The sequence below is a fragment of the Herpailurus yagouaroundi genome, unplaced genomic scaffold (assembly GCF_014898765.1).
Source record: "Herpailurus yagouaroundi ecotype Mexico unplaced genomic scaffold, PumYag 202, whole genome shotgun sequence".
NCBI lineage: Eukaryota > Metazoa > Chordata > Mammalia > Carnivora > Felidae > Herpailurus > Herpailurus yagouaroundi.
Window position 1 is genome coordinate 224,044 of NW_024412433.1, and position 18,854 is coordinate 242,897.

Here is an 18,854-nt window from a genome sequence, read left to right on the forward strand (position 1 = left end):
AAGGAAGGAAGGAAGGAAGGAAGGAAGGAAGGAAGGAAGGAAGGAAGGAAGGAAGGGAGGGAGGACAGAAGATCTGGCAGGCTCTGCGCTCACAGCACTGAGTTCAACGTGGGGCTCGAACTTGTGAACCTTGAGATCATGACCTGAGCCAAAGTCAGGTCATGATGAAACAGAGCCACCCACGTGCCCCTTCCCATTTTCTCTTGATAAAGTTACCTGGTGATGTGTTATTGCTATTTTGAAAAAGCCAGCTCCAGAATTTATTAGTTCTACAATTCCTTCTTTTAAATCAGTAATCATCAATTGGTCTTTATGAATACCACTCTTCCTGGATTTCTTCAGCTAATTTTGTTGTTCTTTCCCTAACTTCTTGAGTATATGCTCGCTTCGTGTGTTTTCACTTTTTAGTATCTGGCAAGCAGTACTGCAGATACAGGCTCTTCCTGAGTTTAGAATGCATCAGATTCTGATACGGAGCCTGTAAACTTCACTTCTTTTGATCCAAAAGCTAAGGCCGGTTTCAAATCTCTAGGTAGTATCGTGTCTTCTATTTAGTCTCCATTAGTTTATACACACGGACACTTCAAAAAGGTATGTTCTGTGGCCAGAATCTAGAGTTCAATGTGTATCTGCTAACCTCTCTTACGGTGTGATCGGGCGGCTCCGTGACTCCACGTTCCGTATATTCAACCTGTCACCTAGTCTGTTTACTGTTCTGTGACACTTTCCTGGTTCACTGCATCTTCATCACTAGCACAGAATCTCATGTGGATGGGCTCAAGAGAGGACGGGAGCAGGGCCTGTCACTGCTGCACTCTGGGGACCCACCAAGGCTGCATGTGGCCCAAACACTGCAAACGTCCTGCTGTTAACGAACAACGGGTTTTCGTTTGTACCAGGCACCCACTGGCAATTCTGTCGTGCTGCTCTAACACCCTTACCATGTAAAAGCCCCCTGTGTTTCTATCAGTGACAACAGCTGAACGCCGCCTGGGCCCCCAGCTCACAAGCCAGGCCACTGCCTCGGGATGCTGACCTGTCTCCGCCAGCATCTCCTGTGGCAGAAGAGAGACAGCCAGGCCAGTAGGATCACCTTTCTTCAAAGGCAGCTTATTATCATCGTCAATTGGGTGCTTATAAAAGTGTCTCTTTTATCTCTGCAGCTTGGAAGTGTCACCAGGAACAAGCATATCTGAACAACTCTTGGCTAAAAAGTCGGAGGTCTCCGGTTCTACAGATAACACCTGCTCTGGAGCGGGGAAGCTTTCCTCCCGTTCCTTCACGGCCACCTGTCCTTGCCTCCTGAAAATTCTATCCACAGCCACCTCTGTTTTATCTCTGCCACCAGGGTCTTGCCACCACATGCTTTCTCCGCTGTGCTCGAGTTTAGTTTTCCTTCATTCGTGCGCAACACCAGACTGTCTCTGTCAATCTGTAATTCCCCAGATCCAGTGACTTCCCACTGTCTGCTTGTTCACGAGGGTCTAAACCCACTGACGGCAAGCGCTGGCAGGGGCAGAGGCTGCTCTGGGTGTCCTGGCCGGCCCCCCAAGGAGGGTGGGCAGGTGGGTGGGGACATCCCAACCAGCAAGGCCTCCCCTCGCCCAGCACACTTCCCCTGAAGAGGAGGGAAGGTGGGAAGCCCGCGCTTTCCCTGGGGAGGGGCTCTGGGGGTGCTTCCGGCTGACCCTGCACACCCGGGGTGCTTCCGGCTGACCACTCCCGAAGCGGCTCTGAAAACTAGGTCGGCCCTTGCTCGGCCACTGCTGGTTCTCCACCACTTGCTTTGCTGAATCAGAGCTTTTCCTCCTGTGCCCACGACCTCAGCCCCCGTGACTACAAAGAGGCTGCCCTCAGGCCTTTGCTGCGGCCCACGGGGCCTCCCCTGGGGCTCCTAAAACCAAAAGCATTAGCACAGCCATTGGGAAGCACCTCCGTCTACTCCACGCACCCCTCACCCCTCAGGTCTCTGCACGTCTTCAGCCCCAGTGTCCTTGTGGGTCGGGTTCTGATGCTGTCCTTCCTCAGTCGTCCCTGTGACCAGCATACAGCGCTTCTGACTCAGGAGGGGAGGACCACGGGGCCCTGATCACGGCCGGGCGGCCACACTCACCCCGCTTAGGAACCCTGCCCAGAACAGACCCATGTCGTCCTCAGACAAACCCCGGATCTGCACCTCGTCTCCAGCAGCACTGCCGCGGGCGACCTGAGACCCTGAGAGCCGGGAGCCAGCGTCCAGCCACGTGGCTGAGTCTCCTCCAGGTGCCAGCCAGCACCCTCCCCACCGAGGAATGGAGGTTCCGGACAGCAGCCTGTCCCTCACCCCTCCTGGCACCGCACCAGGGAGCCAGCCTCGCTCGTCTGAGGGCAGGTTGGGAGGCTGACTGGGTAGACCCTGAGGTAAGCGGTTCCCCCAACAACGGGGCCAAAAAAACCCTGATGTGTATCGGGAAGTGAACAGACAACAGATGGCTGTGACGTTTCACTGACGGAAGAGGCTGCTGTTGACGCCTGTAAGGACCGCTCTCAGAAACGAGACACACACTAGGAGGGGCCGTCTATACGCCAACAGGAACCATTTCCAAGTGAGAAAATCAAGTGGCGTTTCCCTCATTCTCTGTGCGTTTCCATAGTGTCCAACGTGTCACAAACATTTCTAGAAACAGAATGTGAGGAGAAGCCAGAGGGAAAAGATACGTGTCCTTCTGTGGGGGCCCTGGTCGGCCAGCCCTCAGGGGACACAGGGTCGGTGAGCTGGGAGGGCGGGCCGGGCAGAGGGCCGCTGCCTGCTGGAGGCCCGACCCTGGCTCCCCTGACACCTCATGGACGCTGTCCCCCGGCTGAAGAGGGGAAGGGCCAGTCGGCAGCGGGGAGCAGCAGTGCCTCGGGCCCAGGTGCGCTTGTGGCGGGGGCCCCCCACCCGCCATCACAGCACAAGACCTCCTCCCGCAGATCAGCTGGCTCACAAGGCTCTTTCTTATGTGACAATCTTCAACAAGACCGGAGGGAGGGAGGGCTGGGAAACTGTGGGGAAAAGGCGTTCCCGAGGAAAAAACTAAGACGTTCGCAAGAGTTTTGTCGGCTTGGTAGCACAAGAGGATGTCAACTCCACATTCAAAACTCACTCTCTAGAGGCTATCTGCCAGATGCAGCCGTTTTCCTCCTGGGCTACCACTTCAGCATGCCTGGACGCCTCCAGGTTTCCCGTGGATCCTTCCAGAGGGAGGGACAGAGCTACGTCCCCTTTCCTGCTGCACGCTGGCCCGAGACGGCGCAGCAGAAAGCCATTCCTGCCTTTCCTTGCGGCGCACGGATGCCCGCGAGGGGCTGACCCAGCACACCGGAACACTTCACTTGCAACGAGGACACAAAACAGCACGGGGCACTAAGGGACCCAACCCAGCTCTACAGAGAATCCAGGCCCTCCCCAAAGCCTGGTGTGTGCTGAAAGAGAACAAGGGGTCCCCTGGCCTGCGCGTGGGGCGCCGACCTGCACGCCGGGGGGGGGGGGGGCGCCCAGCGTGGGCCAGGGAGCCGCCCCCGAGGCCCACCAGCCACAGCCCCGCATGCCCGTTCACTTACTGATGTCCTCCATCACCACCGTGTTGTCCATCGCTACGTGGACTGCCAGGGCGCTCCACGTGTCGAAGACAGCAAGCTTCCTGACAGAAAAAGGGAGAACACACCAATAAGCCTTCACGATCAAAGACATCTCACTTGTGCGGGGCAGGTGAAGGAAAGAGCGTCAAATGCTCTAGCAGTTTCTGCGGATGAGAAAGATGACGACCGAGATGGTCAGCACCGCAGGCGGGAGGAAGGCCGAGGCTGCGGCCTGCTTGTTCCCACCTGGGCCCAGCGCACCCTCCATCACCCGCAGCCTCCACCTGCGGACACAGTCCCCGCGCCAGAGCCCTGCGCGGCATCACCTCCTGACCCAGCTGCACGCGGAAAGGGAACTGGGGCGCAAGCCCTGCCTCAGGCACCGGGGGTGTGGCCGACCCAGGCGGGTCCAGCCCCCCGCTTCTCCCAGCACCTGCACACGCAGCTCCAAAAGTGCCAGACTGACCAGCACTCGGGTCCTCCCACAGACATCTGGTTTCACAACTGCGAACAGCAGCGGAAAAGAACCGAGGCCAAAGACAAGATTCTGAAGAAACCCAGAGAGCAACCGAAGGTGCAGCAGGAAGGTGGGCGAGTGCACCCTGGGTGCTGGGTGACGGGGTGGGGCCGCCCAGGTGACAGAGAGGACCTGGTTTGTCTGGGGACGCACGTGGAAGGCACGGGGCAGCCACACAGAGCCGCTCCCAACGGGAGGCCAGAGTGGAGGCCGGGGGAGCGCGTGCAACACGCCACTGGCTGCCTCCCTCTCACATCTGCCAAGGGCCAGGTGCGGGCCCGAAACTCACGGACGCACAAGACACAGAGCAGCCCCTCGTGAGGCTGACGTTCCGAAGAAGCGTGTGGGCAGCAGGCGTCGTGGAGAAGCACGGAGCAGCAGTGGGGGGCACTTCCAGGGCAGGTGCAGAGTGCCTGGGAGCGAGCACAGGGTGGGCAGTGGAGGCAGGGCCCCGCGTGTGCTCACCGCTTTCCCTGGACTCGGCTGGGAAGCCCCAGGACGGTTCCGAGCAGAGAAGAGGCAGGTGGTCAACTTGCACTTTGTGAAAGCGTCACCTACTGCTATTTCCACAGAGACTCAAGAATGACAGAAAAGGAAGACCAAGGAGGAGGCAAAAGACGGGGCTTGGGCCAGGGTAAGGACAGGGAAGCAGTGACCCCTGGTTAGAGTCTGGACACACTGGGACAGGGTGTGCCGAGAAAGAGTCTGGCAGGATCTCAGTTGTTGGCCTGAATTCTGGAAGGAAGGACAGCACTGCCGTTCCCTGTAGAGGAACAGGCTGGGGAGGGGGGGGCAGGGGGGCCGGCTTTGGGTTCTGGCTGTTAGGTTGACCTGCCCCTCAGACACCTAAGGGGTGATGCTGAGGAAGCATGTGGACCTGGGCCTGGAGGCTGGGCACGTGGCTCTGGGAGCCGGCTGCGTGCACACAGCAGCTGAGGCCGGTGCTGACGGAGACAGCGGCCAAGGGCCCAGGCCGGGCCTGCGGTGCTCCCCGATGGGGCGAAGTGGCCACAATGGAGGCATCGACAGGGACCAGAGAGCATGACCGTGCAGCCCAGGGTTTCCAAGACAGAACACCTGCATCGAGGGCCACCTGCTGGACGGCGGAGTAAACAGAGGACCCAAACCTGGCCTTCAGATGTGACCACTAGACTGACAGCAACCTCGAAGGAGCTCTTCAGAGCAGCAGCGGGGACGCAGAGCGAGGGAACAGCTGAGACAGGGAGAGTCCACATGCAGAGCCCGTGGACAGACCCCGTGTCCAGACATGCAGAGCACATGGAGAGCACCCACGCAAACCAGCACACCGCACAGACCACACACACAGGCCACGCAGAGAACACCTGCAAACACGCACACCACACAGACAGCACACCACACTCACGTGGACCACATAGCCACGGCACACACGGGCCACGTGCACCGCGGACCACAAAGACAGACCGTATGCACAGAGCACACCAGGAGAGTCATATGCAGACCACACACGCTGACCGCACAAACAGGCCAGGCACACGGGCCACACAGACCGACCACGCGCGCGCACCATGCAGGGAGACTGACCATCCGCAGACGAGGCTCCCGAGGCACGCGGGGCTGGGCCCAGGGCCCTTGAGGGCATGTGGTGGGGGGCTGAGCAAATGGGGGGCTGGGAAAGAACACAGATGGCGGGTGGGCTCGGGGCTCAGCTAGGAGGCGGACGTGCGAGAGAAGGCAGCATCTGGGTTCCTCCAACCCAGGAAACGCGACCAGGGCAGCCGGGCGGAGCTGGCAGCCCGTCGCCGTAACGAGGAGGAGCGGGCTTGGGGCCGAAGGACAAGGGCCGGTTCAGACCCGCTGAGCGAGGAGCCTGGGAAGAGCCCGGGGGGGTGGGCAGCACGTGCACGAGTCGGGACGTGGAGGGAAAGCTGCAGCTGCAGACACGGGGCCCCGGGAAGGGGCAGAGCCCCACGGTGCCCACGCCACACTGCCGTCGCTCCAGACCAGCGTCAACCTCCCAGACCCTCAGAAAGCACCAGTGGGTGGTCCGGGCGACACACACGGGCCCCACCCAAAGTGCGCCATATGGGTGAAGATGTTCGTTTATCGGGAAACAGAAATTCCACACAGGAGACCACTTGGTGCAGCCGCCCGTGAGGGGAAGAGGGGAAGACCCCCCCCCCACGGCCTTCAGCAAGTGAGACTCAGAGGAGTCTCGCGCTCCACTACGCCCCAGGACACGGGAGGGACAGAGCTTGGCACGTACTTGAGCACCTGGGCGACCGTGTTGGGCCCGTACCACTGGCCGATGGACTTGCCCTCGCCGACTCCCATTTGTGCTGCAGGAAACAAGACGGGATGAGTGACGGGCACCGCAGCCCGCCCCCCCGCCCCCCCCCCACCCCCGCGAAGCGGCAGCAGCATCGCTCCACAGGAAGCCCGCACGGGCGCTCCCACCCCGGCCTCCAGCGGGCCCTCCCCACGCACACCAGGACGCTTCCTCGCGAGAGGCGCGGAGGCCACGCCAGGGCTGCCCTTCACTACGAGCCAGGACCCCAGCCCCTCGGTGAGGAGCAGGAGGGCCGGGTCTCTCAGAGCTCTGCCTCTCCCCTGCCCCGCAGGAGAACACGAATCAACACAAGGAGCACTCGGACCCCGCGAAGGGCGCAGAGCGGGACGAACCCTCGGGGGCAGGGTCCGACTTTCACAGCCCCGCCGGTTATGGGCCGGAATGACCTACATACAGCCTCACGCCTCGCACACCCCACAGCAGAGCGGCTCTCGGGGGACCCCGCACATCCGCAGCCTCCCACCTATCTGGTGAATGGAGTAGTAACTGTCCTTTCTGTCGATGAACGCGTTGAGCACGCTGAAGTAGCTGTCCGGCTGCCTCTTCCGCTGCATCCACCGCCAATCTACCGGAGACATGCAGAGGTCAGCGGTACCCAAATAGCAGAGAGAGGCCTTTACGCTTCTAGAACACCCAAGCCACAGAGGATACCCTTCCCTGAACCTTCCTGACGTTAACAAATTCTCCAAGCTTCCAAATACGTATGAGCTAACCCACCGGAACAAATCCACGCAGAAGACAGACGTGGTTTCAGTGACTTTTTTATAAAGAGTTTTTGAAAGACAAACGCTCATCAGTATCCTTTACAGTCACTTTTTCGAGCTGACGAAACCCAGGGGGTCACCACTCAAGAAAACCCTGAACCCCAGTCTCTGCTCCACCAGTGATCACTCTGGGTGACCTCACCCCACAGTCCCCTTTGCTGAGAACGCTGCCGTCCCTGCGCCATAACTCACCTCGGCCTAAATGCCGGCACACCAGGGCCTGGGCAAAGATCATCTGTCCACACCGCAGCATACAGCCCCAGCCTGTGTCCGAGGTGGGGCCGGTCCCCCCTGGCAGGGCAGACAGACAGACAGGCCTCGCTGTCAGAGGGCCCGGTGGGCCAGGAGGCCACCGGCGGGAGGCCCGGACGCCACCTCAGCTGCACCCCAGGTGACAGGCCATTTAGAGCCTGCTCATGCCAAGGGCACATTTAGTGGGCAGTGACGCACCCTGCCATCCTCTCAAGATGGGTGAAAGTCGCAGAGAATTAAGAGTGTGTGGAACACATGAAAAGACAGGAAGCCTCGTGAGTAATCTAGGAAACCTGAAGCTGAATCAGGAGCCATTTTCCAAGCCCCAGAAGGGCAGAGACGCAGGTGCTGCGAGAGCGGGCAGGGGCGCATCGGCCGCAGGGCAGGAGCAGAACCGGGGGGTCAGCAACAACCCCGTGCCCTGGCAGCAGGCCCGCCCCGGGGCACAGAGGGTGTGGCCACCAGGCAGAGCAGCTCTGCGTGCCTCCGGGATGGGCCCTGGCACGCCAGGAGACACCTGTACGTCCTATCCACCCGCAATTCCACAGGCAGGTGCTGGAGGAGCAGAGATGCCAGGGTCGCCCCAGCTGGCTCCACTGTCCCTGCCCACGTCACCTCAGAGCCTCGGACAGCCCCTCCCACGAAGCCTCTTGGGCTTTCAGAGCGCAGCGCCCCAGACAAACTAGTCCTCTCCGCATAGCCAGGGCAGGAAAGAGACCATGGTGGCCCTCACAGGCAGGCCGCGTCCTTCTCGAGGACTTCACCAAACCGCACAAGGCTCCTCTCGGCCTGTCCTTCTGTGCCCAGACCGCAGACCCACAGGACAGCGGGGTCCTGCCAGCACCGCCAGGCACCCCCACCCCGCCTCAATCCCAGGGCGCAGCCGACAGGGCTCATCAGACAGTGGTGTGTGGTGGCACAGGCCTCGGGTCCGCACTCTGCAACGCTCCCCGACAGGCACCATGGCTCGGCCACACACACCTCACTCCAGGGACGCAGGAAACCGCGTCTGGGTGAGGGGCCTGAGACCAGCCACCCGTTGGCCTTCTGGTGCCCCACCACCTCCAGTGTCAGGTTCTCCAAACGGCAAAGGCCAGGCCGAGCCCTGGTGCCCAACCTGTCCACCCCCAGGGTCCCGACGACAAAGGGTCACTCTCAGTGGGACGTACGCTCGTGCTACGTATGTAGGCACGTACGTATGTGCGCTGCCCCTCAGCTCTCCCACGGCTAAGTGCGGAACACATCGGAAAAGGTAATGGGGGCGGGGGTGAGGGGGGCGCCTGGGTGGCTCAGTTGGTAAAATGTCGGACTTTGGCTCAGGTCATGAGGTCATGGTTCATGGGACTGAGCCCCGTGTTGGGCTCTGCGCTGACAGAATGGAGCCTGCTTGGGATATTCTCTGTCTGTCTCCCTCCCTCCCTCCCTCTCAAAATAAATAAACTTCAAAAAAAATTTTAAAAGTGTCGGATACAGGGCAATGGCTTCCACACATGCTGGCCCCACAGCAGGAAGCGAACTGTCACCACCACGGCCCGGGGACAACACTCAGACACACAAACTAGATCCTCCTGGATTGACACGCTGTGCGCTACGGTAACACACCAATTCGTGTCCCCTTCTGTTCTGCATTTTTAAATGCCGGTTGTGACTCATTATCCTGATCTCAGGTCCCAGGAAGAAACCTTGACTTGCACACCGATAATCTCTGCCCTCGGAAGAATCAGGAGTCCTGGGTTTGGCCCCTGACTCTGCCACACCAGGGGCGAGCCCTCAGCCGGCTTATATTTAGTTCAGGTTGCTACAACAATTAAAACGAAGTGAAAAATAACTAGCATCCTGAAGTTAACTGTCAAGTTTCCCTCCTCATACGACGTACGTATCGTCACAGGTTGTAACAGACAGAGTACTTACCAATGGCTGGGAAGTTTTTTCTGTATGTAAACCAAAGTCTGGACGCCACGTCGGACAAGATCTCATCCTTTTCTAGGGATTATTTAAAAGAAGAAAACACAGCCTTAACTTGGTAGATCAGGTGTCACAGAAACTTAGCAGGTAACTATTATTACCACAAAACGCTTTTTGTAGACTGAGCCCCGTGAGCACAGCAGGCCTCACCACGGCTAATACCTGTGGAAATGCTGTATTTTCTACCCAGTATCCACACAGGCTCTGAGGTCTCCGGGAAATCTTCAAATTCGGCAAATCGAAGAGTGTCGTAGGTCAGAGTAGCTATTGAAACCAAACACACAGTGATCCCATTTTTATGATTTCAGAGAACAGCATCAGAGACTATCTCTAGCATTTCTGTATAAAGAGCTAGGTGGAATTCTATATCTCCGCAGGGTCGTGCCAGCTATCTGCCCCCCCCACCCCCCTCCCGGCCCGAGCCTCACCTTCCGGCAGACACGTAGGTGAGGCCCACTGGGCTAGGCCCAGGGCAGGGAGAGAATCCCAAGCAGGCTACACATTCAGCGTGGAGCCCAATGCTGGGCTTGGTCCCATGCTGAGGCCATGACCTGAGCCAAAATCTAGACTCAGGTGCCCCATTAAGTACTTGTTTTAAATTTAAACCTACAGGACAAAAGTAGCCCTGGCATCTCAGTGCACACGGGGGCCTGCAGACTGAACAGACGGTGGAGTAAATGTCCCCTGGGAGCATGTGTCCAGATGCCGTGGGGGAAGGCAGGCACTTCAGGGGCAAGAAAACAAGCTCCTGGACGATGAAGCCAGATGCAGAGGGCGGGACACAGACTCCCAGAAACAGACCCAGAGGCCCCTGCAAGCTGTTTCCACTTCACTGACGCTCTGAGAACAAGGCCACCGGCTCCCACCTGCTAAGGAGGTTGCCGTGTGTGGAGCTAGCAAGTCCTGAGCACCACTTAATACTGTGTTGCTTCAGCTAAGAAACTAGAGGCCCAGGGTCCCTCTCTGTCCTTGGACCCGGCTGAGGAAACCCTGTGCACACAGTCTCCAGACCCGGCAGAGCACAGACACCCACGAGGCAAGGTGCACAGTAGGTCCCGGGCCCCCCAACTCTGTGGCTGCTCCTCATGGAACAAAAATGCACAGCTCTCATCTGCTAGCTCCCAAGCCTCAGTGGCACCTAGTCACTTGTACCCTTCACCTGTAGCTTCCCCAAAATCTTTGGAAAATCTATCATAATAGTTTCTCCCGCACATGAATTTACTTTTTGACAACAGCCTCACCTTTTGGTAACAACGATATATTGATTTTTAAAACCCCAAGACTACAAAAATATTATAAAAAATCATCTGCAGCTTCACACCCAGCGGTGAATCTCCTTCCAGAGGTCTACGTGTGGATCCACAAAGGAACTACACCACACCCCTGATTTCCTCCTCTCTGTTCTGGACAACAACGCGGTCAGTCCACACAGACACAGAGCTCCAGCAAATGTCTACCAGTCTCACGGTGTCCCGCTGCACAGATGTCCATGCCCTGAGCGCTCAAGCGCCCAGTTTCCTGCGTGAACGTCCCAGTGTATCGGTCTGTGCTGTGTGCGATCCCCTGGGGGTGTCGGGGGTATGGCGCTGGCAGTAGGGGTTCAAATCCTAGCTCAGGCACTCACAGCTTCTAAGTTCTTTGGGCTCCTTGACCTCCTGGTGTAGCAATTTCCTTGCCCATAATATGGGGGGGTAGGGGGGAAAGTAACAGGATGCTCTCGCAGTGCGATTGCAAAGTGTCTGTGAAATCCTCCCCGCGAGGCGCTCACACAGAAGCTGGCAGACTGAAGGGCTCCGAGGTCAGCTGGCATCATTAATATCGAGGACGAGGACGCAGACCTGCAGGCTCAAAGGCGCGCAACTGTACTCCCTCCACAAGGCGAGGCTGCGCTGGAGGCGTGCTAATGCCCGTCACGGGGCTGGCCGCCAGTGCTCCGCCAACAGAGACATCCACAGCAACAGAAGACCCCGTGCTGGCTACTTAAAGAAGCCCCTGGCTGTCAGGAACCCAGACCCAGCCCTGCCTTTTTTTCCCACCCCGAATCAGATGGCATCAGAACAGTCTTGCGCTTCCAGAGAAGCCTCGCCGCCCAGAGCGCCTGAGCAGGATGCAGGCACCGGGGCGTCACTCGCTGGGCTTCGGGCACATGCAGGGGCCCCGCTCGGTGCGTGTGACTTGCCCACGCTTCCACCGTGAGGAAGAGCCCCAGCCCAAGGCTACCTCCCCCTCCTTTGTTAGGGACAATTCTGGTCTCCGCACACAACTGCAAACGCTACGCGGGAACGGACTCGCGTTCCACCTTCTCACAGGGCTGTAAACACCGCCATGCCTGTTACCTCTCTCTCTCTCATCCGGACCTCTGGGCCGTAACCCACGCGGACACTCAGCTATTCTCAAGGAGAAAGGGGGCAAACAGCTTGTCTGGTCTCAAGTGACACCACCACAGGACCACACTCTCATCCTGCCCTACTAACGTCTGAGGTCCTCCTACGGCCGCAGCCGTCAACTACGGGTGAAGGGGTCTCTGACGACCCTGAGAGCTACCGAGTACTCCGGGCGGCATCTCCCCCGTGCACCGCGTCAGGGGTGCGGCACACGTCAAAGGGCCACCACTCCGTGTGAAAGCCGGGGCCCCTCTGAAGTTGAGAGGTTTTCATCAATGAGGTGGCAAAATGCAAAGCAGGTGTATTTCTTAGGTTTACTAGCAAAGTTTATAGGCAACCACGCCAACTTCAGAGGGAAAGGAGTAAGAGGCATTCCTTTAACACCGGTCACCAAAGTTCGTCCCAGAGCTAACAAAATTATGGGTTGTGTGCCCTCAGATCCTTTACTGCCCCAGCCAAAAGCAAGCAAGGAGCCAGACACTTGAAGGGAATGAACTACACCAGGGAGTGACCCCAGCTCTTGCCAGATCAGCAGGAGCCTTGAAGCGAGGGCACACGTTATCTGCGGGTCCCCAGAGAGCGCTGCCGTGCCCGTTCCCCATGTCCCCTCACACCACTGTTTCTCCTGCTCCTGCCCCTCCACTGACCGCCCCGGGGGGGGGGGGGGGGGGTGCAAGTCACATACCATCTGCCTCTGGAACCAGCTGCAGACACACTGCCCCCAGCGCACCGCGGCATCCTCAGACAGGGACCGTGGTCGCCTCCCGGTCCTGGGGGACCCTGCCTGTCGAACACACTCCCCGCCGTGTGGAACCAGAAGGCTCACCCTCACTTGGTGGTGACCTTTCTCTGCCTTGGTCCTCTCATCGGTAAAACAGGGACGGTGTGAGGAGGAAACCTGAAAGGCTCTGTGCCACAAGGGGCGACAGGAAGCGAGGTTCAGGGTGGGTCCCCTGAGAGCGACCGAGCTGGCCATGCTGGCAATGCCACAGCCAGGAACGAGAAGCCCCCACGCTCTGTAACTGAGTTGTGGCCCCCAGGGCCATGTGAGCAGGAAGCTGGCCTGGAACACAACCCGCAGGAGCACAAAACTGCATCTAAGGCCCAAACCTCCCTCATAGACGCAGGGCCGTGCTCAGAGCGCAGATGCCAGCCACTGCGACGAGTCCCATGGACCTGTGGCAGTTCAGCCCAGGAACGCAACCGAAGGACCCCTCGTCCCCGTGCAGCCACCAGAGTCCTGCCCGGCAATCCACCCTGCCCGGCAATCCACAGGACCCGCCTGGTGCCCCCACAGCCCGGCACCCTCACGGAGCCTGGACCACACCAGCAAGCTCCTGGCCCTTCCAGATTGTACTCTCCAACAAAGACAATGTTTTCCTAAATCCATGCACGTCCGAAGTTCAACTTTGTAGCTGCTGGAAGATTTGGTTCTGGGCACAGAGAGCCCACCTGCTGGCTGCAGGATGCACGCCCGGGTTCCCTGACCACGGAGTAGGGACACAGCCACTGGCTCTGCCCAGGGGGGGTGGGGACACAGGCTGGTGCAAGGTCCCAGTAACATGTGTGGCACCCAGCCGTGGTTTTCAGCATCCCCTCTTCCTCCCTTTCATATCCTCTTGGACCTCACATTTCATGGGATGGAACTAAATCTCCCTTCCCCTCAGAGAACACTTTTGCCGTTCGTGTTAATTTGGTCAAAACACATATTAATGACCCTGCAGAATGGAAAATGTTACAGGACACCCGTTCAGAAAACAGTTCAATAGACAAACTAGCACTTTCCCCCTTTAAAACTCAGCTCGCAACGCCTGAACAAAGTGGCCAACACGGGAGGCCACTCGTCTACCAACTCCGCTCACACCGGCCGGCGGCCTCTGCCTCCTTCCCAGAGAGGCTGCGGCAAATTGATGAGCCCTTTATCTAATTTCATCACCATCCCGTGTGATCTCAATCCTGTGTGAAGCAGTTCACATACCTTCCATGTTAAAAAGGGTCAAATCCCGAAAAGACCGCCAGTCTCCCGACTCCCAGGAAATGACTAACCCCCACTAAGGTGACGCGCAGGACGAGAAGGGCTGACAGGTGCCATTCGCTGTGAGAAAGGGGCTCCTTCAGAGGCACTTGCCTTCGGTTGGTCACCTGGGTCCCAGACACTTGATTTTCCACATTTTCCTCCCTGATCACATCCGAAGAAGGAGCAGAAAACCCTTTAATAGCATGCTAATTCCATCAGGAAAGAAATGTTCTGATTTATGTTATTAATTTGACACAAAAATAGGGAACTGTGCTCAACGAATGTCACCAATTTCTCTCCGCTTAGTACCAATCACACCGCAACCCAACCAGGGAGAAATACAAAATACACACACCACTAGCTCCTTTCAAGCTTATTGTAAAGCATCACATTTCAAAGACATTTCCCCAAAATACCTACAGCTTCTGAGAGATCATGTTTTATAAACAAAATCAAAAGAAGCGTTCTCCCTTTCCTTTAAAAACGTTTATGCTAAGCAGCACCTGGGCGGCTCAGCCCCGACTTCAGCTCAGGTCATGATCTCATGGTTCGTGAGTTCGAGTCCCACATCAGGCTCTGTGCTGACAGCTCGGAGCCTGGAGCTGCTTCTGATTCTGTCTCCCTCTCTCTCTGCTCCTCCCCCGCTTGTGCTCTGCCTCTCCATCTCTCTCAAAGGCTCTTAAAAATAAACATTAAAAAAAAATGTTTACAGTTAAATCTTTTTTTTTAATTAAAAAAAAATTTTTAACGTTTTATTTATTTTTGAGACAGAAAGCATGAACGGGAGAGGGGCAAAAAGAGAGGGAGACACAGAATCGGAAGCGGGCTCCAGGCTCTGAGCCATCAGCCCAGAGCCCGACGCGGGCCTCGAACCCACGGACCGCGAGATCGTGACCCAAGCCGAAGTCGGACGCTTAACCGACTGAGCCACCCAGGCGCCCCGTTTAATTTTTAATTTTAGAGACAGAGAGAGTGAGAAAGCAGAGGAGGGGCAGAGAGAGAGGGAGACAGTCTCAAGCAGACTCCATGCTGTTACCACAGAGCCTGATATGGGGCTCAAACCCATGAACTGTAAGATCACAACCTGAGCCCAAACCAAGAGTCGGATGCTCGACCGACTGAGCCACCCAGGCAGCCCAGAAAATGTCTGTTTAAAATAGCAGGTTTGCAAGTAGTTACTTTCTAAAATCCCAAATAGTTTACATGAAGATGTTGGCAGTTCAATTCTGAATAGAAGGAAGAGACAGGAAAAGTACCCGGAACGTTAGCGACGCCAAGAACTAGAAAATAACGCGCTCATGAGCACACCCAGACAGAAGGCCACTCTGAACCCTGCTGCCCCGCAGGGATCAGCAGCCCCTTCTCGCCGTTTACACCTTCGTGTTACAACAGGCTAGCTTTACGTGGCAAACTCTCCAAACCGAAGTCCTTACAGTGCAGAGTGGGAAAGTGTCACAGATTCAACCTCTGCTTCAATTACCAGCCACGCACCAGACACAGGGCGAAGGCCTGCGCGCACAAGGTGCCGGCCGGCTCTGTCCTCAGGGGACGGGCGGTGCAGCTCTCTAACCGCTGGCACCGGTCAGTTCCCTGAACCCAGAGCATGTCTTGACACAAGTGCTGGGGGCTCAGGGGAGAACACAACGGGCCCGCAGCCAGCCTGCCGCCTTCTGGACCCCTATGCCCCGGCCGGCAGCCCTGGGCACCCCTCCTAGGCCCCTTCTTTTTCCTTCTCTTCAGACCATCAGCAACTCCTCCAAAGTGGCTTCCCACACACTTGAACCTCTAGTCCAGGCCCACGCCCTCAGCTCCAGGCCGGGGACCCAAACCTCCCCGGACGTCACAAAGCAGATGTCGAACAATAGTCAACACGTACAAAGCCAAACTCCCAACAGCTTCCCCACGGGCACCACTCCCAAGGTCCTCCCCGGCAGTTTCTCAGCTCAGGCCACAAACCTCAGCCCCACCTTCGACTCCTTCCTCTCGACCCCTCCTACCGCCCCATCACCTCCAACCCACAGACGGTCCTGTTGTCTCAAGCCTCCAACACATCCAGAATTTGACCCAACTAAGTAAGGTCCGCTGGGCTTCCTTGCAACAGGCTCCCAACCAGTGTCCCTAGCAGAGCGTCCCTACTGGAGCCTCCCTACCGGCCTCCTGGCTTCTGCCCTTGCCCCTCTCAGCACAAGCAGCATTCCCGGACGGAAGAGCCAGAGTGAGTGTGTGCAACACATTTCCCATCACGGTACTCCTCCACTCAAAACCTCCCAAAGAGTCACCAACTTGCTTAGAATAAACAGCCCAGTCCTGTGCCTGGGCCCAATTCGTCTCTCTGCCTTCAGCTCCTAAGCTCTCATCCAACCTGCTGCACCCCGGCCACACTGGGCCACCTGCCCTTCCTCCTACGCTGCTTTTGGGTCTCAGCTAAAACTTACCTCTGTCTGCAGAGACACCCTGCCCATGACTCCAACCCTCCTGGCCCACATCCCGCTCCCACGTGAGCCGCATGGCTTTTGTCTATTCTGTTCACGTCTCTAGCCAGGGCCTAGAACAATGCCCAACACAAACCTCTCACTCAACAATAAATGTAGTTTATCAAATGGATCACTGTAAAAACAGAACCACCAGGAATTGCATAAGATTTGGTCAAAGAAGGCAGAATCGGGGCGCCTGGGTGGCGCAGTCGGTTAAGCGCCCGACTTCAGCCAGGTCACGATCTCGCGGTCCGTGAGTTCGAGCCCCGCGTCGGGCTCTGGGCTGATGGCTCGGAGCCTGGAGCCTGTTTCCGATTCTGTGTCTCCCTCTCTCTCTGCCCCTCCCCCATTCATGCTCTGTCTCTCTCTGTCCCAAAAATAAATAAAAAACGTTGAAAAAAAAATTAAAAAAAAAAAAAAATTAAACTGGGAAGAAAAAAAAAGAAGAACACAACACAAACAGCAAAGACGTGATGTTGTGCATCCTTTTAGGGATGATTAACGATCCAGTCTCCCCTGATCCCTGGAGTCCTTACAGATACCACACATACTTTCATCAGCATCAACAGAGGCCCTCAAATGCAAACACCTTCTGGTACTTTGAAACAGCTTTGGTGTTTTCCCTGGAGATGACTTCAGGGAACCACCACGTGGCTACCCCTAACTTTAACCTGCTGATTTTCACGTGCACGGCAATACAACCAGCATTAAACCATGTTTTCCCCCTTAACCAACTCTCCCATGTCAAAGGTCTACAGTTTCTGGGCAGGGCTAACATCAAGAAAGTGGGTAAATAATTCTATTCCTTTCTCCACCCTGTGCCCCCTGCCCCCAGCAAACAGTAAAACACTCTCTGACACTTCTTTTTAAAACAAACCTCACAAAAAATAACCTCTTTAACCTGCTCTTTTGGGAATCTGGGCAAGTGTCCACCACAACTTAACGCGTTTATTATTATTTTTTAATGTTTTTATTTATTCTTAAGACACAGAGAGAGAGCGCGCGCGCGAGCGAGGAAGGGGCAGAGAGAGGAAGGCACACAATCCAAAGCAGGCTCCAGGCTCCGAGCTGTCAGCACAGAAGCACAGAGCCTGACACGGGGCTCGAACCCACAACCCTGAGATCATGACCTGAGCTGAAGTCGCAGGCTTAACTGACTGAGCCTCCCCAACACATTTAAAGGACAAGATGCTACAAATCATTGAATACTGGCCATACACGTTTGCATTCATTTCCAAACTGAGATTTCAGTAAGTTTTTGTTGCCATTGCCAGAAGAAAGACACAGCAAACAATGCCATCCAGGATGACAGGTGGGATGAAACCAGGTGGGATGAAACCAGGTGGGGGAGGGGAGCGGTGCTTGAAGGCCAATCACTCCCTATAATGAACGAAAAGACTAAGACTGCCCTGGAAATGCTTTCAAGGCTACTGAACAAAGACCTAAAATAGCTTGCCAGCAAAAATGAAGGGACGGTCTCTCCTCTGAACAGAAGCACGATGAGACAGACCAAAACACCACATATGCGGATATTCGCACATGTACGTGTACACACGGATAATACACACACCCTCCCGCTCGGCCACATACTTTGCATTAGGACCCCAAGAAGTTAAGTTATGATGAGATGAATTCAGGTGCTCTCTTCAACCACGGAAAGGAAGCTGGCATGATCTACTGGTCACTGAATTTAAAAAAGAAGAAGAAAAAGAAGAAGAAGCGCGTGCCGTGAGTATGTTTCTGGCCTCCAGAGAGCTCAAGAGTGTCCTCCACTTCTTAATTCCCGGGGCATGGGGAGCGGGTGGGGGAAGACAAGGCATTCTCCGGCCGCAGTTTCTAGAGCCAGCTCCGCCCGACCCCCAGCAAGCGCCCGACACCGAGGCGGTGTCCCGTCTGGGACTCCACGCGGCCCCTTCTCGTCCGAGCTGGCCTTGGGCCTGTCGCCGGGCGCCCGGGCGGGACCGAGAAGGCGCCGAGACACGCAAACACCCGCTGTCACATCCGCGCCGGCCTCCCCACGGACGCCGTCCCCGCCCCGCTCCGCGTGAAGGCCAGCTCCGCCCCGCGGCCCCGCGCCCAGCCCTCATGCCCGCCGAGGCCGGGCGACACCCCGGCGGCCGAGGGGCCAGGAGAGCGCAGCCCGCGGGTAGCCCAGCGCCCGCTCGGGCCCTCACCTGCGTCCATCTTCCCTCTCCGGCCGCCGACTGAGAGCGGCGTCGCTCCGACGGTTCCGCAGCGCGACGCGACGGGCCGCTGCCGGGGCCAATCCGGGCCTAGCGGGAGCGGGCGGGGCCGGAAGTGAGGCTGGAAGCGCACGTCCGCCATCTTGGCGTACGGCGGGGCCCAAAGCCGAGGGCTGGGCCCGCGCGCTCCGCTCCCTGGCGGCCTGCACCGTTCGCTCCGGGGACCTCGGCAGCGACCCGTTGGGCTAGCGGAAGCAGACGCGGGCGGGCGGCGGGACCCCGGGGTGGGGGGGCGCGTCAGCCCGCCGTGCGCCCGGGCCGCCGGCGCGGCCATCTTGCCGTACGGACCGGCCGGCGCGCCATGCCGCC

The 18,854-nt window shown here is 57.5% G+C and overlaps 1 protein-coding gene across 3 annotated transcripts in view; it reads right to left on the minus strand.

The window, feature by feature from the left end:
• The window catches only part of ATG4B (autophagy related 4B cysteine peptidase), a 26,682-nt gene extending 7,986 nt beyond the window's left edge, over positions 1 to 18,696 (minus strand). The window contains exons 1-8 of one of the 3 annotated variants that reach the window (XM_040450381.1): positions 18,477 to 18,573; positions 17,893 to 17,986; positions 9,590 to 9,691; positions 9,374 to 9,445; positions 7,403 to 7,501; positions 6,910 to 7,011; positions 6,363 to 6,435; positions 3,583 to 3,662 (exon numbers count right to left, since the gene is read on the minus strand). In XM_040450381.1, coding sequence (XP_040306315.1) covers positions 3,583 to 3,662; positions 6,363 to 6,435; positions 6,910 to 7,011; positions 7,403 to 7,501; positions 9,374 to 9,445; positions 9,590 to 9,691; positions 17,893 to 17,899 — 535 coding nt within the window. In that variant the 5' untranslated portion in view covers positions 17,900 to 17,986; positions 18,477 to 18,573. Of the gene's footprint in view, positions 1 to 3,582; positions 3,663 to 6,362; positions 6,436 to 6,909; positions 7,012 to 7,402; positions 7,502 to 9,373; positions 9,446 to 9,589; positions 9,692 to 17,892; positions 17,987 to 18,476 lie in introns of all 3 variants that reach the window. The other 2 variants (XM_040450379.1, XM_040450380.1) reach the window with 2 other exon arrangements.
• Positions 18,697 to 18,854: the final 158 nt, after the last annotated feature.